At 39.5% G+C, this 13,297-nt stretch overlaps 1 protein-coding gene across 5 annotated transcripts in view; it reads left to right on the top strand.

Moving 5' to 3' along the window:
* ATP2B4 (ATPase plasma membrane Ca2+ transporting 4) overlaps positions 1-5,818 on the top strand; it is a 286,539-nt gene extending 280,721 nt beyond the window's left edge. For 3 of the 5 annotated variants that reach the window (XM_073560764.1, XM_073560759.1, XM_073560760.1), the window contains one exon: positions 878-5,818. In XM_073560764.1, coding sequence (XP_073416865.1) covers positions 878-1,171 — 294 coding nt within the window. In that variant the 3' untranslated portion in view covers positions 1,172-5,818. The remainder of the gene's footprint in view (positions 1-877) is intronic. The other 2 variants (XM_073560761.1, XM_073560762.1) reach the window with 1 other exon arrangement.
* The last annotated feature ends 7,479 nt before the right edge of the window (positions 5,819-13,297 follow it).

Here is a 13,297-nt window from a genome sequence, read left to right on the forward strand (position 1 = left end):
TTGAATGAGAAGGTGTGTCCAAACTTTTAGTCCGTACTGTGTGTATGTATGTATATATATATATATATATATATATATATACACAGTGTGTGTATATATATATATGTATATACAGTGTGTATATATATATGTATATATATATATATATATATATATATATATATATATTTATGCTTTATGTATATTACCTAAATGTCTTTATAATTATTTTGAGTATATATGCAGCAGTTGTTACCGTTATACAGTTTGGAAGAATAATGATTCACTATTAGCACATGATTCCTTTATATGTGTATTATTATTAGATTGATCTTGATGTGTTTGAGGTGCAATAAAGGTGTTTCTGCATTTTAATATGTGGATGTGCATACCAGCATTAGTCTAGTCTCGCTTTCCCTTCATGTTCAGTATTAGTTTACGGACTAGGTATTGCACCCCATTTTGGTTTTGTCATGAACTATTGATAGTGGTGCGCCCTTCACCTTACTTATAACTAAAACAAAACTGAAACAAATCTGTATATGCAGAGTTCTCTAGTAGTGAATAAGTACATTTGGGTGCACGTATTCCTGGCCTTGTAATGTATGGCTAGTTGATATTTTAAATAATTGAGTGTAAACCAAGTAACTAACTCTTGGGAAGAGTATTTGTGTGTGTATAGAGATTCAGATTTTGTACACACAAATATTCTTTTTTGTTAATTTTTTTTACATCACAGATTTTTTTTCAGTCCTTATTTTGATATTCTCTTTGTATTCTATATTCATTTCATATTAAGTTCACTTCTCTGACTTCCTTCTTTGTCTCTTGAATTGTTAATCACCTGATTCTCTTAAAATATTTATTTTTAACTTTTTTTTTTTTCCCCATGGAACAGATTAAGGTGGTTAATGCGTTCCGCAGCTCCCTGTATGAGGGACTTGAAAAGCCACAGACCCGCAGTGCCATCCATAGCTTCATGACCCATCCGGAGTTCATGCCACAGGAGTCGAGGCCTGATCCCCAGCTAACAGACAGCGACAGCGAGGGCGAGGAATCACAGGGTCTTCTGAAAGGACATACTGTACAGACGCACAATCACAACAACAACTCCTCTGCTGACCCTCGCCCATTGGACATCACAGTATCACCGTCTGAAAGCCCAGTTCACAGTATGGAGACCTCCATTTAACACCAGAATGAGAGCCCCATTCAGCTGGGACTCTGGATGAGGTCACAGCTCCTTCCCTTGCTGTCCTGTCCTTTCACTACTCTTTACCCAACAAGCCCACAATAGCCATCTTCATCACAATTTGCAAACACTACCCCATTCTAGGTCTATTCAGCCAAAAAGTTATTGCCATTACTTCAATGGGTTAGTCATAAAGCCATACTGACACTGAACATGATGTATCTAAACTATCTGAGGAAAAAGTGTCCTTATTTGCCTGTAGCAACCAAGAAAATTCAACTTTCATTTTGTTAAGAACACTGGAAAATGATATCTAGATTCTGGATTGGTGCAACAGGCTCACTTTTTCTTTGAGACAGTTCAACATGAGCCCCATTGTGTGATAACCATAAAAGCAGACATTTTTAGTATAGAGTCCTACACCTTAGCGATGCCAATATTACATAACTGCTAAATAATTACAGCGCTACCCACCTATTCACTCTCATGGTCTTAATTGTACACAAGGCCTGTTCTTCCTATGTGCATTTATTGTGTAATCATTGAAAAAAAGTCTTCAACACTACCCCTTGTTCTAGAGCCATGAGGAAATGTATTTATTTAATACATGTAATGTCTTAAACACATACTCAAGAAACTCACACATTAGAAAGCTATCTACGATTCATCGAATTGCATTTTTTTGTTTCTTTGTAAATTTGGTCATATATTCAAATTCACAATTTCCACAGGCGCTTGGTAATGTGAGCATAAACACAGCGCATGTGAGTTTACGCTTCTAACTCTGTTTCCCTTTGTCCTGTGTGTTTGCATGTTTAATTACATGTTCCCTGTCCTGTTACTCCCTTATATCCTATATAACCTGCTTGTTCTCCTAGCCAATATGTTTTGTCTTCATCCAAAGGTGCCACTGAAAAAGGGAGCTGGTCTTAGGATTCTAATCCAACCAAAGTGTGCCATCCCTTTATTGCTTCACCAAGGCCCAGCACCCAAAGCACCTGTCTTCCACCTGTAGGACTGCATTTTCCCACAGCTTCTCTGCCCCAGACTGTCTGAAGCTGTGAACTTTTGCAGCATGCCAACTGCCGGATATCTCCCAGAACCAAGGAGTAAAAACTGTGCCATTCTGCCAGAATAGCTGGTGTTTGTACCCCCTGAATTTCTGGTCCTTAAACCCAGAGGTCATCAGACTCTAGGTGGAGGGGTCCCAGGGTGTGTTATTGGAAGCAGGGCTACACTGCCATTGAAAAAAGCATGTGTATGTAATAAAGATCTCTAGACAGAAGTGATCACACATACACAAACACTAACATTGGTACGTTTACAATCTATGTTCCTGAATGAGGGCTAATGAATATGTGGGAAGTTCTGCACTGCTGCTGACCTTGTTCTGCTGCCAGGAAATGAATCTATGATGGGGCACAGTATGCCAAAGGGAATAGCCGGACTGTGCGCTACCATATTGACACTTAGTACAGCAGGACAATGGATTCATGAGACTGGCACCCCTCTTTTTGAGAATTGAATATGGTGGTAATTAGACTAGAGCTGGCCACAATGTACATTAAACGAGCATGGATAGTATGCACTTAGGAGGTAGCTGAGCATTGCTACTACCTTTACCTATGCATGTGACATGGTAAAATCCTCCTACTCACAAGTTCTGAAAGATGGAGTTGATCACTTCAGTAGAGCATACTATCCATTTGCTAAGTTGTGTCCATCTAAATTACTCCTTTTTTTCACTGCCAGAAGGGGTTTACAACTAGTGTAGGGGAAGAAAACCTTTCTCTGTATCCGTGTGAGTGGATTTCTTTTCCCTTTCTTGTGCCTTTTTCTAGTTCCTGCACAACTCCTAGTATTTAAGTGTTCCTTATAAAGGGAAATGTTTTTAAGATCTCTCCCCTGCCTCCTCTGCAGCCTATGACACTTCTGGTCTGGGTCAAAGTGACGGCCCACCAACCTGATCAGGCCTGGAATGATCAGATGGAGGGATTGCCTGTCTAACGCTAACCAATCATTCCAGCGAGCTGGATTTCTCTTACAAGCACTGTACATAGGGTAGTTAATCAGTTCTGTCAGTTGCCTGAGTAAACTCTAAGGCTCAAGTTTTAAGCACTATACTGAAAGCCTAAGTATTCAACGTTTGATGCTTTCTGCTCATACAAAATTAATATATTGCAAAATACTAATAAGATTTTCCATATTCAGGAAAGATTGTGAGCACTGGCAGCTAAAGAGGTTCACTTACATAGCGATGTAATACACAAGCCAAGATCTGCCATTTGTCAATGTATTGCCAGCCAGTTCTGTAATGGGAATGTGCACACTGAAAGACACCGTAGTACTGTTAACCCCCATACAACCCTTTTCTACTTTGTAAATTGCAGATAAAATATTGAATTAGCTACTGGTTAAGTGATATAGGTAACCTCTTTGTTAGCTGCTTGACCTAGTTGTAAAATAATTCTAAACTTTGTAATGTTTATTGCATTTTTTATTTGATGTTTTTATGCTTTCAGGATAACAAGATATTATGTTATACAGAACCTTATTTTGTTAGTTTAGAGAATGAAGAAAGCTTTGGAGTTGTGTGCACAATAGATTAAGATCCAAGGTGAATCACAGAGGGGGCAATGCTAGTCTCATGGCCAGCAGGTAGTGCATGTGGTACAAAAGCCAATATTGTATTTTTGATTTCTCATACCACTGTCAGCTCTGTGCTCTGTAGGCATGGAGCTGTCATACAGAAATGTGTTTTTATACATGCATATATATATAGATATATAAATAGATATATAAATTATGTTCATATATGACAGGGCATTCTGCAGTGTACGCTTTTTATGTGCTGAAGTTTTTTTTATGTAAAATAGGTTTTTCTATTTTGTTTTGATGTCGCGTACACCAGAAATCCTGAATTTTTTTTTTTATTTTTTTTTTGTTGGGGAGACTGTAAGGAGTACAGTTTTGGGAGATTTTTTTTTCTGTTATTTTTATATAAGTCGTTAAATACTTCATTGCCAAGGATAATTTGACATGTGTTGTTAGAGTATACAGCAGATGTCTCTTGGCAGTGAAATGCTTAGCCATATGAAAGGTAGTCTTACAAACCTTGTGCTGTGGTGGACAATGAAGAGAAGAGGAATGTGTCGTGCACTTGGAGATTGCACACGGAAAGTGCTTTCCAGCTGCTGCATACGGGGTGCAGAATTTCCACCAGAATCCTTCAACATTCCAAAAACCTCTGACTGGATTCCCATTGTCGTGAACTGAAATCATAACATGTAAAGGGCAGAGCAAGAATTTTCTTCACATGGAAAGGGGTTTTTGAATGGCTGCTAATTTTACAGCTTGAGTCCTACTTTGTCAAAGAAAAGAGTAACATTAAGTTACATAGACAACACAATCTACCATCTTGAATAGCTGCTTTCTTTTTCTTTTCCAAAAAGTACACAGTGATGTGCACCATAAACCTGAAGTTCACATGACTAATAAGATGTAAAGTCTGGTCTTTGTATGATATGATAAAATTAAAGCCGTATGTTCACCTTGACATTTTTTTTTAATTCTCTTACTGTAAATGAAATGAAAAATGACACAACTTTGCAATAAGTCTTAACTTCCCACCTTTTTTTCCCCATAACTCCTATTTAGACTGTGTTTCTATGGTAATGGTCAGCAAACAAACTTTGTATAATATCCTGCGATCATGTTCCTTTTCTGTGATTCTACTTGTGGCTAACCCTTATAAATGGGCACACATAGAAAGCAAGGGACAAATGGAAGAAAGTATGAGAATACGCTACATAAAATGTATGTGATCACACAGAATGAGTTTGCAGAGCAGATGTAAATATTAGAGGTTTTTATATATATTATATATATATATTTACATTTATACTAAGGTTGCGTTCACACATGGTCACTTAGTTTTGCTTCAAAATTAAATGCAGGGGAACAGTGAAAAGGAATGCAGCAGCACCAGGCTGCGGTGGATCTCTGCTGCACGGTAATGCAGCCTTATTGCAAAGTTGCTTTATTTTTTATTTTAGATTTATTGGGGCAATATAAGAATTTGTGGCATAGTTGGTAATAGACTTGATAGCTTTTGTTTCAAAGTCTCGTGACACTTCACACTTTCCCAAGAGAATAAATGTACTGCTTTCTATGTATGCCACATATCCCCATTAGTTGGTTTGATACAGAACATCAGAACAAAAGTACATGGTTCTACATGGCAGAGAATGTGTCTGATCTGTCCGTGTTAGAGAAATTTGCAGCTAATAGCATTTTTATGCATTGTCTTCTAATATAACATCCATCAGGTCTCTTTTTTTTTTTTTCTCATCATAAAGTTGTGATACCTGGTCATGGTATTACAATAGTGGTAATGTATCATTATACTGGCGTAAAATGTGATACAATTGTATTAAATTTACTATACATAATGGTCTCATAAAAAAAAAATGCAGCTCACACAACCCCAGGGAAGGTAAAATACACAATGTGGCCACATCCACTCCATTCCCCTATCTTCTCCATTGTTCTTAATATTTACATATGTCCTACAAGTCTTTCACAAATCTTGTAAGCATTTATCTGTCGCCCGGAAAGAGCATGCCTTATTAAACTTGGGTTTCCTTACTTGTTTTACTTTACCTTTTTTGCGTTCAGTAATTGGTGAAACAAGCACTGTTATTTTGTATAAAACAACTGACTGACACTGAGTTTTCTGTGCATGATATTAAAGAACTGGTGATATATTTTTAAATCCATTTGTATCCAATAACAGCACAATCTTAATGTTTGTCGTCACTGGATTCTGCAGTGTTTGTGCATTGCGAAATCTCATTTCACCATCCCCCTATTAAATACAGCCTATGCATGGAACGCTTGGATCCAGGGAAGCGAATTTACAATGCTGCCATCTTCAGGACTTAGAGGTTGTAACGTCTATGAAGAAAAGTTTCCAGGGACTCTCACAGCAGACTGCCAAATTGTGACCGTGTCCGATGCGCATGCTGTCATGATTCCCATGTATTCCCTGTGCAAGTTGGCAGTCATGTGACCTCATGTATGCAATTTGCATAGTTGAAGTCAAATACAAATTAGATTCTCCTGGACATGCTCTCAGTAGGAGAGAATTGAGAGGAGCCAGATGAGTCTAGTGGACATGTGACCTCAAATATACAAATCATATACATGTGGTCTTTATGACTTCTAGGGGAATCGTTACAATGTGCACATTGCACTGTCAGCAGTTACGTAGAGTAGGGTATGTGCCAGCGATCCGGAACTGGCAGCACTTTGGACAGTGCATGTTTGCTGCAAAATGATGGTGCAAATGAGGTAACAACTTAAAGAGAACCTAACGGCAGAATTTACCTGTAGGAGGTATTTTGGGAGTCCTTTATCTGCCTCCTAATGCCATTTTCAATGATCCCGGTATTCCTCCTAAACACTATATGAGTAGTAAAGATGTACCAGTAAGTCCACACTGGGCACCAGAAGAGTAAAGGTACTGTCACACTTAGCGATGCACCAGCGATCCCGACCAGCGATATGACGCTGTCAGGATCGCTGGTGCATCGCTAAGTGGTTGCTAGTGAGCTGCCACACAGGCAGATCTCACCAGCAACATCGCAGGGGTCGGGGGTCGCTACTTACCTGTCACACTAGGCGATCCTGACGTCCTCCCGCCCGGCTCCACGCTCGTCGCTCGTCTCTCCACAGGAAGCTGACGACGAGAAACAGTCCTGGACGTTCTCGCGCGATCAGCTATAACCAGCGGGGGAGCGGGTCGTAGGTAAGTATCACACACAGTGATATTGCTAGCAATATCGCTATAACGTCACAAGTTATAGCGATATTGCTAGCGATATCGCTAAGTGTGACAGTACTTTAAAGGTGGCTCAGAGCGCTCTTGCCACACATGGTAGATGTAAATGTTGACTGGATTACATAGCTGGCATTTCTGTCTCATAGAATCGTAGAGTTGGAAGGGACCTCCTGGGCCATCTGGTCCAACCCCCTGCTCAAAGCAGGATTCGCTAAATCATCCCAGTCAGATGTCTGTCCAGCCTCTGTTTGAAGACTTCCATTGAAGGAGAACTCACCACTTCTCGTGGCAGCCTGTTCCACTCATTGATCACTCTAACTGTCAAAGTTTTTTCTAATATCTAATCTATGTCTCTTCCCATTCAGTTTCATCCCATTGCTTCTAGTCTTTCCTTGTGCAAATGAGAATAAAGTTGATCCTTCTACAATGTGACAGCCCTTTAGATATTTGTAGACAGCTATTAAGTCTCCTCTCAGTCTTCTCTTTTGCAAACTAAACATTCCCAAATCCTGCAACCTTTCCTCATAAGACAGGGTTTGCAGACCGGTCACCATTCTGGTCGCTCTTTTCTGAACTTGCTCCAGTTTGTTGATGTCTTTTTTAAAATGTGGTGCCCAAAACTGGACACAATATTCCAGATGAGGTCTGACCAAAGAGGAGTAGAGGGAAATAATGACTTCACGTGATCTAGACTGTATGCTTCTGTTAATACATCCTAGAATTGCATTTGCCTTTTTTGCTGCTGCATCACACTGTTGACTCATATTCAGTCTGTGATCTATTAGTATACCCAAGTCTTTTTCACATGTGCTGTCACTTAGCCCTATTCCTCCCATTCTATATATGCTTTTTTCATTTTTATTGCCCAGATGTAGTACTTTGCATTTCTCCCTGTTAAAAACCATTCTGTTAGTTGCTGCCCACTTCTCCAGTTTATTTAAATCTTTTTGAATCCTCTCTCTCTCTTCTCTAGTATTAGCTATCCCTCCTAGCTTTGTGTCATCAGCAAATTTAATCAGTTTACCCTCAATTCCTTCATCTAAATCGTTGATAAAGATGTTGAACAATACAGGGCCCAGGACAGAGCCCTGTGGTACCCCACTTGAGACATTCTTCCAACTGGATGTACAGCCATTTACGACCACTCTTTGGGTCCGATCACTAAGCCAGTTATGAATCCACCTAACAGTTGCCTTGTCCATTCCATACTTAGTCATTTTTTCAATAAGGATTGTATGAGAGACTTTGTCAAATGCTTTGCTGAAGTCAAGATATACTATATCTACAGCATTTCCTTGATCCACCCAATCAGTGATACCGTCATAGAAGGAAATTAAGTTAGTCTGACATGACTTATTAGTTAGAAACCCATGCTGACTCTGTTTAATCACTTCATTCTTATCCAGGTATTGACATACATGTTGTTTAATAATTTGTTCAAAGATCTTTCCTGGTATAGAAGTCAGACTCACCGGCCTATAGTTGCCTGGGTCCACCTTCTTCCCCTTTTTGAAGATAGGAACAACATTTGCTCTTCTCCAGTCTTCTGGCACTTCTCCTGTTCTCCAAGAATTTTCAAAGATTATGGAGAGGGGTTCAAAAATTTCTTCTGCTATCTCCTTCAGTACTCTGGGGTGTAATTCATCTGGACCTGGAGACTTGAATTCATTTAGGTTAGCTAAGTGTTTCCTCACTATCTTTCTGTTTATAGATATCCTGGATTCTTCTATTCCCTTAATAGGACAGTGAATAACAGTTGATGTTGCATTTCCTTTCTGAGAGAAAACAGATGCAAAATAGGAATTTAAAAGTTCAGCCTTCTCAACATCCTGTCTTACCATTTCATCATTTTCATCCTGTAAAAATCCTATAGCATCTTTGACTTTTCTTTTACTTTTGACATATCCCCAAAATCCTTTATTATTGCTTTTGACATCTCTTGCAAGCCTCAGTTCATTTTCAGCTTTAGCTAATCTGATTTGTGCCCTGCAGGTTCTGCAGACAGCATTATATTCTTCTTTAGATATGCCTCCCTCTTTCCATTTTATAAACATTTTTTTCTTCCTTTTTAGCATGTGCTTAAGTTCTGTGTTCATCCATCCTGGTTTCCTTAAATGCTTCCTATTCTTCCCTCTTTTCGGAATTGTGAAATTGTGTCTCTAAGCGTTCATCACTGCTGGTAACCATTTAGATGCCACTATGTATTACTGACATTGGAAATTAAAGGGAGTGCTCACTGGTGCAATAAGTAGCCCCCTGCGAGAAGACCCGATGTGTTATCATGGCAGCTGAGGGTAACACAAAAAAATGGCTTATAATATTCAGTAGTGGTTAGAAGGACTATCGATGTCGGTCTACAAGTTTACAAAAAGAAATCCCCTGAAAAATTTTATTGGTCTATATTAAAAATTATCCCCCTCCCTCCCCAAAAAATAAAAGCAGTCAACACTAAAAACACTAGACTATATGATACACCAGTATGCTTATTGGATAGATATAGAATCATGAGATACAATGTCTCTAAGCACAATAGGTAAATTACGGTATCCCAAAGGGCCTTATCAGGATGCCACCATCTTAAATGGGAATAGATAGGTGTGGAAGAGGAAAAAAACAACACCGAAACGGGGCACGTTTATAGCCAGACCAAATAATACCAATTGGTCCTAAGTAGTTCCTGCCTAGCCGCAGAGGTTGACACCTGAAGTAATGTGCGTCATTGGCGCCCCCCACTCAACGTGAGCTGACTCTAATACATCCTGACTTAAGGTAAACCCTCAAAGACTAATGGACAATGAATGAACAGATCAAAAATATTTTAATCGCCATATTCTGAGAACTATCCCTTTTATTGCATTGACGGACCTCTGTGGGGCCTTGTTTTTTGTAGAATAAGGTGAAGTTTTTATTGGTACCATCTTGGGATGCATAGCATCTGATTTTTGAGATGCAGAACACAAAAGCAGCAATTCTAGAAGTTTTTTTTGTTTATTCTGTTCACTGTGCAGTATACAGTTGTAGCCAAAAGTATTGACACCCCTGCAATTCTGTCAGATAATACTGAGTTTCTTCCTGAAAATGATTGCAAACACATTCTTTGGTATTATCTTCATTTAATTTGTCTTAAATGAAAAAACACAAAAAGAATTGTCCTAAAGCCAAATTGGATATAATTCCACACCAAACATAAAAAAGAGGGTGGACAAAAGTATTGGCACTGTTCGAAAAATCATGTGATGCTTCTCTAATTTGTGTAATTAACAGCACCTGTAACTTACCCGTGGCACCTAACAGGTGTTGGCAATAACTAAATCACACTTGCAGCCAGTTGACATGGATTAAAGTTGACTCAACCTCTGTCCTGTGTCCTTGTGTGTACTACATTGTGCATGGAGAAAAGAAAGAAGACCAAAGAAATGTCTGAAGACTTGAGAAACCAAATTGTGAGGAAGCATGAGCAATCTCAAAGCTACAAGTCCATCTCCAAAGACCTGAATGTTCCTGTGTCTACCGTGCGCAATGTCATCAAGAAGTTTAAAGCCCATGGCACTGTGGCTAACCTCCCTAGATGTGGACGGAAAAGAAAAATTGACAATAGATTTCAATGCAAGATTGTGCGGATGTTGGACAAAGAACTTCGACTAACATCCAAACAAGTTCAAGCTGCCCTGCATTCCGAGGGTACAACAGTGTCAACCCGTACTATCCGTCGGCGTCTGACTGAAAAGACTGTATGGTAGGAGACCCAGGAAGACCCCACTTCTTACCCCGAGACATAAAAAGCCAGGCTGGAGTTTGCCAAAACTTACCTGAAAAAGCCTAAAACGTTTTGGAAGAATGTTCTCTGGTCAGATGAGACAAAAGTAGAGCTTTTTGGGCAAAGGCATCAACATAGAGTTTACAGGAGAAAAAAAGAGGCATTCAAAGAAAAGAACACCATCCCTACAGTCAAACATGGCGGAGGGTCCCTGATGTTTTGGGGTTGCTTTGCTGCCTCTGGCACTGGACTGCTTGACCGTGTGCATGGCATTATGAAGTCAGAAGACTAACAACACATTTTGCAGCATTATGTAGGGCCCAGTGTGAAAAAGCTAGGTCTCCCTCAGAGGTCATGGGTCTTGCAGCGGGACAATGACCCAAAACACACTTCAAAAAGCACTAGAAAATGGTTCGAGAGAAAGCACTGGAGACTTCTAAGGTGGCCAGCAATGAGTCCAGACCTGAATCCCATAGAACACCTGTGGAGAGATCTAAAAATGGCAGTTTGGAGAAGGCACCCTTCAAATATCAGGGACCTGGAGCAGTTTGCCAAAGAAGAATGGTCTAAAATTCCAGCAGAGCATTGAAAGAAACTCATTGATGGTTACCGGAAGCGGTTGGTCGCAGTTATTTTGGCTAAAGGTTGTGCAACCAAGTATTAGGCTGAGGGTGCCAATACTTTTGTCTCCATTGTCTCCATTTTTGGAGTTTTGTGTGAAATGATCAATGTTTTGCTTCATTCTCTTGTGTTTTTTCATTTAAGACAAATTAAATGAAGATAATACCAAAGAATTTGTGTTTGCAATCATTTTCAGAAAGAAACTGAGTATTATCTCACAGAATTGCAGGGGTGTCAATACTTTTGGCCACAACTGTATATGGCTCTTTTGATGGCTGCATCTGGCTTGCAGACAAGTCTTTATAGAGATGGGCGGACACCTGGATGTTCGGTTCAGCCAGTTACAAAAAGTTCAGGTTCCAGAGCAGTACCAGGACCCGAACCCCATTCACTTGAATGGGGGGGTCCGTACATCCAGTGTTTGCTGCGCTGTCATGTGAGCTTCAACAAGGCTAGTATAAAGAAGAATAAAGGGGTCCCCATGCAGTATTTTTTCCTTATTTAAATACATTTTAAAAAACTGTGAGGGTCCCCCCATTTTTGACAACCAGCCTTGCTAAAGAAGACAGCTGGGAGCCGCCAGCAGCTGCCCAGAAAAGGCACATTTATTAGATGTGCCAATTCTGGTGCTTTGCCCGGCTCCTCCCACTTGCCCTGTAGCGGTGGCAAGTGGGGTGATAGTTGGGGGGGTTGATGTCACCTTTGTATTGTCCGATGACATTCAGCCTCAAGGTTCATAATGAAGAGGCGGCAATAAGACACCCCCATTACTAATCCCATTGTCACACTGTATGAAAACACAGACACCGAGAATAAAGTCCTTTAAGTGAAAAAATTACACAGACTCCTTTAATAATCTCAATTAAACTATACTTACGACTTCACCTAAAACGGATGTCACTCATGACGACTCGTTTGAGTAGCCCAGCATGCACTAGTGTGTCATCAAATATGAAGTTGGTAAAAAAAGAAAAAAGCAAATAGAAATAATAGGGAATTTTTAATTAAAGTTTCTTAAAAAAAGAGATTATACTAACATTAACCCCTTTACCACCTTGTGTTTTTTACGTTTTTGTTTTTAGCTCCCCTTCTTCATAGAGCCATAACTCTTTTTTATTGTTATGGCCATGTGAGGGCTTTTGTTTTTTGCGGGACAAATTCTACTTTTGAACACCATTAATTTTACCAAATAGTGTACGGGAAAAAAAAATCAAAGTGCAGTGAAACTTCAATTCCACAGTAGTTTTTTTTTTTTTTTTTTTTTTTTTTAACCATGTTCACTAAATTCTAAAATTGACCTGCCATTATGATTCTCCAGGTCATTATGCGTCTGTAGATACCAAACTCGTAGCGTCTCCATTTTTCCGGATCTAGGGCTGGGTGAGGGCTTATTTTTGCGCGCCGAGCTGACGTTTTTATTGATAACATTTTGGGGTAGATACATTTTCGCAGCTTAACCCCCGGAGCTTTTTTCGGTTTTGCGTTTTTCGCTCTTCTTCCCAGAGACATAACTTTTTTATTTTTCTGTCAATATGGCCATGTGAGGGCTTATTATTTTGTGGGACGAGTTGTACTTTTGAACGACACCATTGGTTTTACCATGTCATGTACTAAGTGCGGTGAAATTGAAAATAAAGTGCAATCCCACAGTTGTTTTTTGGATTTTTTTTTTTACCATGTTCACTAAATGCTACAATTGACCTGTCTTTATGATTCTCCAGGTTATTACAAGTTCATAGACACCAAACATGTCTAGGTTCTTTTTTATCTAAATGGAGAGAAAAAAAATCCGAACTTTGTTTAAAAAAAAAAAAAATTGCGCCATTTTCCAATACCCGTAGCATCTCCATTTTTCTGTGATCTCGGGCTGGGTGAGAGTTAATTTTTTGCGTGCCGAGCTGACGTT

This window comes from Dendrobates tinctorius, unplaced genomic scaffold, assembly GCF_039654945.1.
Source record: "Dendrobates tinctorius isolate UK_male_01 unplaced genomic scaffold, ASM3965494v1 ptg000304l, whole genome shotgun sequence".
In the NCBI taxonomy this organism is placed as follows: Eukaryota; Metazoa; Chordata; class Amphibia; order Anura; family Dendrobatidae; genus Dendrobates; species Dendrobates tinctorius.